General features: G+C 44.2%; 1 protein-coding gene across 5 annotated transcripts; it reads left to right on the forward strand.

Annotated features, from left to right (window-relative positions):
* The first annotated feature begins 622 nt into the window (after positions 1-622).
* On the forward strand, positions 623-5,411 carry ZNF32 (zinc finger protein 32). 5 transcript variants are annotated; one of them, XM_033131310.1, is made up of 4 exons: positions 688-748; positions 2,679-2,740; positions 3,138-3,284; positions 4,503-5,411. In XM_033131310.1, exon 4 carries the CDS (start codon positions 4,508-4,510, stop codon positions 5,252-5,254), a length of 747 nt encoding a protein of 248 aa, XP_032987201.1. In that variant the 5' UTR covers positions 688-748; positions 2,679-2,740; positions 3,138-3,284; positions 4,503-4,507; the 3' UTR covers positions 5,255-5,411. The 5 variants fall into 5 exon arrangements, with proteins under 5 accessions (XP_032987199.1, XP_032987201.1, XP_032987200.1 ...); XM_033131309.1 differs by having other exon boundaries at positions 690-748; positions 3,138-3,280; XM_033131308.1 differs by lacking the exon at positions 2,679-2,740 and having other exon boundaries at positions 623-748; positions 3,138-3,280.
* The last annotated feature ends 3,879 nt before the right edge of the window (positions 5,412-9,290 follow it).

The following is a 9,290-nucleotide window of genomic DNA, read 5'->3' on the forward strand; positions in this document are numbered from 1 at the left end:
TCCAAGAAGCCTTCATCTGGTCCCCGTCACTGTCACGTGACCCTATCCTGGGCTCCCTACCACGTAAGCAGCCCGTCCTGAGTCCCGCAGGTAGCCAGTGGTGGAGCCAACCTGCAAATTCAAGACAATTGCAACGCCTGCTCTCCTGTCCTTATCGGGTGCGAAATCCTTACTAAAGGGAACTGAAGGGAAGAGCTCTCCAACAGACTGAAGCATCTTCCTCCCAGGCCCTCGAAATTCTCCTGCGGTGTTCTAAATTATCTTTTCCCAGTCTCTGCTTGAAATATGTGCTCCATGCTTCAGAGCCCTAATTACAGAACACGTAGTCTTTGCTCGTGCAGCCGCTCAACCCATAAACCCTAAGTACCCGACTTTATCAACCGACTTCTGTATCAGCCTACTTCTCCCCAAGATTTTGTTTCCTCCCGCGGTGCCTCCAAAAACCCTAGACTCCCGAGTTCCTGGCTCAGCCAACAGCCTCACCAGGATGCCCCAACCGCCTCGGCTCTTCGTCTACAGACAAGTCCGAGCAACAGGATGGGGGCCGCAGTGACGAAGCCTGAGAGCGGCTGGGCGCTGCCGAACTACGTTTCCCACAGTGCTCCGGGAAGCCGGGGCCGCCAAGGCCCGGGGACTGGCGGGCGGGCCCGCGCGGAGCCTCCTGGGAGTTGTAGTTTGGTCCGCTCGCGCCGGTGCTGCTGCGGGCTCGGCACCGGCCTTTGTCTGTCTGCGGGCACGCGCCGCTGTGGTGAGTGAGGCCGCCGGCCGGGTCAGAGCACCCAGGCGAGTCGGGCCATGCCAGCATGCCGCCGCTCCCGGGCCTGCCGCGGCACCCCCGACCCTGAGCAGGCCGCGCCGGCCCGGGCCCCGAGGGAGGCCAGCCGCGAGGGGATTGGTCTGCGGCCGGCAGAGAAGGGTCCAGCTGGCCCGGAGAGCAGGGTGCTGAGGTCCAGCACGCAGGGCAGGCCTGGGGGCCTGAGGCGGGAGGGAGAGTCTGCTTCGAGGAGCAGAGGCCCCTCCGACCGCCGCTCCGTAGGTCAGGGCGTATGGAAGGCCCAGCACCCTGGAGACGCGGGAGGAGGCGGCCACAGGCAGGTGTACCCCGGGCCTGCGGTGAGGATTCAGAAGACAGGGGCCCTGCAGTCTCTAGGGAGGGTAAATGGAGAAAGGACAGACTCCTCCGGGTGGAGAATGGGAAAAAGCACAAAGTGAATTCAGGCTTGTGGAGGAGATCATCACCCCTACCCAGACTCGCCTAATCCTGAAACTATGCCCCAGGAGGTTCCGAGACAACAAAGTCACCTCCTCTTCTCATCCTTTCCTTTTGAGGGCTTTCAACTTTAAGCCTTAAATCTGTAGGTTATGTCAGAGACCATTCACGTTTGGTTCCTTTATTCTCCCGGGAGCTACTTAATATGACGCTGTTATTAACCTGTTTAGTCGGTGTGGAAATGGAGTCAGGGCTCTTTGGGTATTTGTCCAAGGTCACATGGGGCAGTGGGGAGCCAGTGCAAAGAATCCAAGTCTCTCATGGCCTAAATCTGAGCTTCTCCAAAGGATAAATAGACTTTCTGATATGAAAAGTAATATTTTCTATTATAAAGCCACTTTCTCCAAAATCTTCAGGAAACTGATTCCTCAGACGTGATCTAGGGAGAAAAGTCAGTTTCCCTTTATTGAGGAGGTTCCTGAGATACAGCTGAGTTGTTACTTGTTGAAAATATCACAGTATGTGGAGAGGCACAGCTATAAATTCTACCCACTTGTTCTGACCAAACTCTATTTGCTGGATTCTTCAGGGACAGAGTCCAACCTCAGGCAAAAGGTGCCAGGTACTTTCCACTGACTCTTGGTGGATGTGCAGTTGTTGAGCAGTTCAAGTAACACCTTGAACTTCCAAATGAAAGTCCTGTAGTGTCCTGGCACTCTGATAGGGGATTCCTTTGTAGCCTGTACTCCAAATTGGAGGTAAGAGTTTAAAATGCCTCTTCAGTCATCTCAACGGGGTATCAGAATGTGCAGTTAAGAAGAAGACTAGGTCTTCAGTTAACAAAACAAAGAATTGTAGTATCACACTGCTATTTCATTAAATCAGGCAGCCAGCATTTGATGGACCATATTAGAGGGAAACAAAGATTATACATTGAACCACTGTATAAAGTGTAAGAATTTAGTACTTAGGGTCCTGAAGTAAGAAGAGAATATTAAAAAGAAGAAGAAAAGAAAGAAAGAAAAGAAAAAAAAAAAGATAATGTGGGGTGAGAGTGTTCCTAGGACCTAGAATAGTTGTAAAATCTGGTCAGCCCTGTTCCATTTTATACGAATTTCCACCAGCTCTTTAGTGATTAGGAACTAGAGAACTGTCTAGTGAAAGGTCATAGGCTGTGGATCCAGAAAATCCTGGATCTAAATCTTTGTTCCACCTTGACTCCTTACTGGCTCTGAGAATTTGGGCAAGTTATTTACTCTAATTGGAGTGCTTTAGGCGATGTTTTAGAGTCCAAAGTAGGTCTTCCTCTTCCAAGTATATTGACAAGCATTTACTGGTACAGTTCCCTCAGAACTGGTATTCTCATTATCTTGAAGGGTAGGGGACGGGAGGGTCTGGGTCTGGAGCCTCCTAAGAATTGCTTAAAGGTAGGTAACATGAAATCTCTTGTTCTGTCCTTATAACCTAGGGGGAACTGAAGAGGAGAGCTGGAGACACTTCCATCACAGAACCAATCATGAAAGCTGAAATGTTGAGTTTTTCAGATTCTGAATTCCTTTGGAGGCTATACAAAATAGCAGATGGTTAGATGGGGGAAGGAACTGGAAGATCTCAATCACATGCCAAGGCTAAGGAACAACAGGAGTGACCGTTATCTTGGGATTGGCAGGAAGGATGTGTGCTTATGTGCTCTCAACTTTTCCACCTCCTGCTTCCACCTGGGCTCATTTATGTATGGTCATGGTACCTTTCAGCCCATTTTGCAGTTATAATATTGGTGATTAATATTACATCAGGCAATCCAGAGTTCCTCCATTTACTCATACACCAAACTGGAGTTCCTACTGATTTTATCCTTTTCACTCATGGATTCTCCTGTTCTTTCCTGTTTGTTTTTGTTTGGTTGGTTGGTTTTTTTCCTCCTCAGGTGCTCAAGAACAGCCCATGGAAGCATCCTATGAAGAGGTGGTGGTGATTAAGGTCATACAGCAGGAGTGGACATGTTTGGATTTCCAACAGCTACCCTGCTGGACTGTCATGGAAGATATACCCAGAATGTAGCATTTTTCAGTGAGTGAGTCAGTTGATCGCTTGGGTGCCCTCAGCTCACTGTATACAGTGCCCATGTCCTCAGCACTGGTCAGCAGGCTGAGGAAGAAGAGGAGACATTCCTTTGGTGGAGTTCACCATTCCTGGGGGTTACAGAGAAAACCTGCAAGCTAGAGTCAGAAATAACAGTAGAAACTGCAGAACAAGCCTGATGTGGAGGTAAACTTGTAGTAGTATCTCAGAGAATGAATGAGCAGCTTTAAATCTCAGCGCAATCACTGAGTAAGGAAGGGTAAGGGAGAGGAACAATGAGAAAATCTCCCTAGGATGACTCCAAGAAAACCGTTAATAGGGAGAAAATGGACCCATATTTAAAGGGCACTAGGAGGTTCAGATGTAAGGCAATATTGAAAAATTCAGATGCAATGTCAATATTTGCATAGGAAGTGTTTGAGAATAACTTCAAAACCAAAATTGATTTCACCATAGCATAGTAGACTGAAATAGCATGAATTTTAAAGGGAAAATTCCTTGGATCAAATTCTGTAATTTTTCTCGCTCTATCTGTGGTATCAGACAAGTTTTTTAACTTCCTTGAACTCCAGGGTCTTCATCTGTAAAATGGGACAATAAGCTCTGCACTGCAGGGTTGAAGGAATTAGACGTCTGAAGTGGATTTCTCATGAAACTAATGAAATCTAAGTTTCAGGACCCCTCCTTTGTATGGGTCTCTCCAAACCCCTGTCCCTACTTTTATACTTTTTTCTTAATGGAGTGCCTCTAACATTTTAAAGTTTTAAGTCCTATACAACCTGAATCCATGCCTGTTTGGAGTCAGATAAAACTTGGGTTTGGGGTTCTATGTAATCCTGTATAGTTTTCTTAACTCTTCTGAGTATGTTTTCTTATCTGTAAAATGGAGGTATTCACGTCTACTTCATAAGATTATTTGGGAGCCTATACTAAACAAAATACAGAGGCAGTATACTGCTGTGAAGCATGCCTGTGTTTGAATTCCATCTCTAAACTTACCTACCTGCATGACCTTTGACAGCCTCCATGTGTTCTCATTTCCTTATCTGTAGCAATCTCATGGGATTGTTTTCAGGATTAAATTATTTACGCAATGTTCACAGTTTAAGGTCTGGCACATAATAAGAACTCAAAGCTTTGTTTCTTTTTCCCTATTCTTTTCACTCAGCATATTGCTGCATCTTACATGACTTCCCTCTCATTTTATCAGATGTGATGACAGAAGCCCACCACAAATATGATCCCTCTGAGGCCACAGGATCCTCAAGCTGGGATTTCCAGAATTCATTCAGAAGAGAGAAGCTGGAACAAAAATCGCCGGATTCTAAGACACTACAGGAAGATGCACCTGAAGTGAGACAGAGGGTCTATGAGTGCCAGGAATGTGGAAAATCCTTCAGGCAAAAGGGTAGTCTAACGTTACATGAGAGAATCCACACTGGTCAAAAACCCTTTGAGTGTACCCATTGTGGAAAAAGCTTCAGGGCCAAAGGCAATCTTGTTACACATCAGCGAATACACACAGGCGAGAAGCCCTATCAGTGCAAGGAGTGTGGTAAAAGCTTTAGTCAACGAGGTAGTCTGGCCGTTCATGAAAGACTCCACACTGGACAGAAACCCTATGAGTGTGCTATTTGTCAGAGAAGCTTCAGGAATCAGAGTAACCTTGCTGTTCATAGAAGAGTTCACAGTGGTGAGAAGCCCTATAGATGTGATCAGTGTGGAAAAGCCTTCAGTCAGAAAGGAAGCTTAATTGTTCACATCAGAGTCCACACAGGTCTGAAACCCTATGCCTGCGCACAATGCAGGAAGAGTTTCCATACCAGGGGAAATTGTATCCTGCATGGCAAAATCCATACAGGAGAGACACCATATCTGTGTGGTCAATGTGGAAAAAGCTTCACTCAGAGAGGAAGTCTGGCTGTGCACCAGCGAAGCTGCCCACAAAGGCTCACCCTTTGACCTCTCTTTATGAATTACAAAATCCTCTGAGATCAAGCAGCCTATCCAATTCTATGGAGTGAATGGAGACTCAGAAAGACCATCATTGGGTAGAGCAAACTGACTTTTCTCCTTCCCCCCAAAAGAAAAATAAATGTCTTCTTTATTATCATTATCATAAATGTTTCATAATTTCTTTCAGTTTATTTTGATCTCACTTCCCAAAGGTACTTCCATTAATCTAGTGCACATATGGAGATTGTTCTGTTTATAGCAGATACAGATTTAAAATTTTTAGTTGAAACCATCAGCCTTTAAAAAAATAAGCAGCCCTTTATCAATCCCAAGCTTCTCTACATATTCAAATTGATTTTGTTTTGCATTCAAGATGACCAGGCAGAATCCATAAGAAAAATATAACTACTTTAATAATCCTCTTATTAAACATTGTATTACCTGGGTAATACAAACCCCACCCAATACCCTATTCTAACAAATCACCCAAGTCCATAGCAGAGGCCCCATTAGCCTTTCCTTACAAAAGAAGATTTTTAAGCCTGCAAAGCTTTGGAGTCTATGCATTGTGATTTACTTCAATCCTCCACTGCTAACTGGGGTAGAGATAATTTGCCTATAGCCAACGAAAAGAAACTGCAATTTTTTGAAAATCCTAAGCCTATTATCATTCCCTCTATTAAACTGACGTCTCCCTGGCAGACACAACATTCACTCCCTTTTGTGACAACAGTAGCAATATCTCAGGGTTGAAATCACCTAGAAAGGACATAAGTGTCCTTATTAGTAAGTCCAGATTTGTAGTCAATAATGAAGTTCCAGTCCAACAACACTATCCTCTTCCTCCTAAACACACACACACAAATACACACACACACACATTTATAAAGCTAATCCACTCTAATTTTTTTTTTACCTATAGTGGATGAGAGTTATAGAATATTGGAGAGAAGAAATTGGTTTGGGGGAAAATTCCTTTTTTTTTTAACAGTCATCTATAAATTTTCATGTGAACATTTATATAACTAAAACAATGAATGATAAGGACTTCCGGTCAAGATTGTGGAGTAGATAAACCTCACATGACCACATCAAAATTACAACAAAATTACAGAAAAACCACTCTTGAGAACCACCTGAAGACTAGCTGAACAGAACTCCTATAACTAAGAACATAAAGAAGCCACTTCCAGACTGGTAGGAGGGGCAAAGATGCAAATAAGGCCTAGCTCCACCCCCATGTGTGGTGGTTAAGGACTGAGAAGGATATTGCAGCTGCAGAGATCCTCCATAAGGAGTGAGGGGACCCAGCCCCAGACTGGGACCCGCAGCCCAGAGCACCAGGGCCAGTAATAGAGTCCCCCACAAAATCCGGCTGTGAAAAATCAACAGAGATTCCATCTGGGTGAGATAAGAGGACTGCTGTAGATGCAAATATCCTCCTAAAGGGCTAAAGAACCGACTCAATTGCTCGTAAACACTAGCCCTAAGCTCCAGCAAAAGCACAGCAAAGTGCCAGGGACATATGGGAAGGAAGTGACTTGTCTGGCTGCAGGGCAAGGGCTGGATGGGGCAGCTTTCTCTGGGACAGAATTCTTACAGGCATCATTGTTCCATTGTTGAGTCTCCCACACACACACAGCTAGCAATCGCAGGTAGAAGGGCTGGCAGGTGCCATTGTTCCTTTGTTGAGACCTAACCCCACCCACCTGCAAGTGCAGGCAGGCAAAAAGTTCCTTTTGTTAGCAAGTGCTAACACCACTTGCGCCACCCCGGTGATTTGCTGAGACCTTCTCCCATCCAACTCATGCACGAGGTTGAACCTATTTAAGCAGCTTTTCCATACAAGTCGCTGGAGTAGGCCCATGTTGCAAATTTTCCCAAAATCTCTCAAAGGTCCACAAACCCCATACAAGCAGCAGCTGGGCTCAGCATAACCTATACCTCTTGCTAAGTGGCCTCAAAACCAGTACTTGTGGCAAGCAGCCTCAGTTTGCAGCATAGCCTCTCCCAGGTGCTTCCAAGCCCAAAAGAGGCAGCTACCAACTGCAGATCACTTCGTAGCTCCTACCAGGTGGCCCTGGACAGGGCACAAGCAGCTAAATTTGGCCTATAAAAAGCCCCTCCCAGGAGGCCCCAGAACAAACACACCTGGTGTCTAGCTTCAGACCACATCAGAGCACCATCCAATTAGCTCCACAAACGATAAACCCAAAGGTTGGACTCAGCAGGCATCAGAGCCCAGCTAAAGCAACTCACTCTCCATGGAGTCAGCCCTGACACAACAGCTTATTTGTGGTAGTCAAGGTCAGTTCTCACAGCCAGTCAGTCAGAGGGTCAATCCCACCCACAGAGATGCTAACAACCACCAAGGCTCAACTAAAACAGGAGGGCACACAAAACCTACACAAGGGACAAACCCTGTGGCACTCAGCTCAGGTGACCAGGAAGACTGTGCCACCATGCCCCACAGGACAGCTAATATATAAGGTCATTCTACCAAGATGGGGAGATGTAGCAGGTCGACTTAACACATGGGAAGATGAACAGGGAGTCAGCTAAAATGAGGAGACAAAGAAACATGTCCCAAATGAAAGAACAGGACAAAATTCCAGAAGAACTAAACAAAATGGAGGCAACCAATCTACTAGATATAGAGTTCAAAAAACTGGTTATAAGAATGTTCAATGAACTTAGGGAAAAAATACTGAGAACTTCAACAAAGAGATAGAAAAATATGAAAAGGAAACAGAAATGAAGAATAAAATAACTGAAATGAAGAATACATTTGATAGAATCAACAGCAGATTAGATGAAGCAGAGGAGGATTGAATCTGCGATTTGGATGACAAGATAGATAAAAACACCCAATTGCAACAGCAAATAGAAAAAGGGATTTTTTAAAATGAGGATAATTGAAGACACCTCTGGGACAACATCAAGCATATCAACATTCTCACCAAAGAGGTACCAGAAAGTGAAGCAAGAAAGCAAGGAATTGAAGACCCACTTGATGAAACAATGGGCGAAAACTTCCCTAACCTGGTGAAGAAAATAGACCTACAAACCCAGAAAGTGCAGAGAGTCCCAAACAAGATGAACCCAAAGAGGCCCATACCAAGACACATCATAATTAAAATGCCAAAGGTTAAAGACAAAGAGAGAACCTTAAAAGCAGCAAGAGAAAAGCAGTTAGTTACCTACAAGGGAGCCCCCATAAGATTGTCAGCTGATTGCTCAACAGAAACTTTGTAGGCTAGAAGGGACTGCCATAAAATATTCAAAGTGATGAAAAGCACGGACCTACAACCAAGATTACTCTACCCAGCAAGGCTATCATTTTGAATCAAAGGAGACATATAGAGCTTCCCAGACAAAAAAGCTAAATAAGTTCATTACCACAAAACCAGTATTTCAAGAAATGTTAAAGGGACTTTTTAAAAGAAAAGGAAGAGGAAAGAATCAAAAATATGAATAAAATGGCAATAACTACATACCTATTGATAATTACTTTACATGTAAGTGGGTTAAATACTCCAATCAAATGACAGTGTGGCTGAGTGGATAAGAAAATAAGACCTACATATATACTACCGACAAGAGACTCACTTCTGATTGAGAAACACACACAGACTGAAGTAACAGGATGGAAAAATATATTTCAAGTAAGTGCAAATGGAAATAAAATCTGGGATAGCAATACTTATATCAGACAAAAGGGTCTTTGAAACAAAGGCTATGACAAGAGACAAAGAATGACATTTCATAAATGATACAGGCATCAATACAACAAGAGGATATCGCCCTTGTAAACATTTACACACCCAACGTAGGAGCACTTAAATATATAAAGCAAATATTGATGGACATAAAGAGAGAGACAGAAAGTAAGGCAGTAATAGTAGGGGATGTTAACACCCATTGACATCAATGGATAAATCATCCAAAGAAAAAATCGTGGAAAACCAAAGGAAACAGCAGCCTTAAATGACACATTAGAGCAGATAGGTTCAATTGATATATTTAGAATATTCACCCCAAA

Source organism: Rhinolophus ferrumequinum, chromosome 16 (assembly GCF_004115265.2).
Source record: "Rhinolophus ferrumequinum isolate MPI-CBG mRhiFer1 chromosome 16, mRhiFer1_v1.p, whole genome shotgun sequence".
Classification (NCBI taxonomy): Eukaryota; Metazoa; Chordata; class Mammalia; order Chiroptera; family Rhinolophidae; genus Rhinolophus; species Rhinolophus ferrumequinum.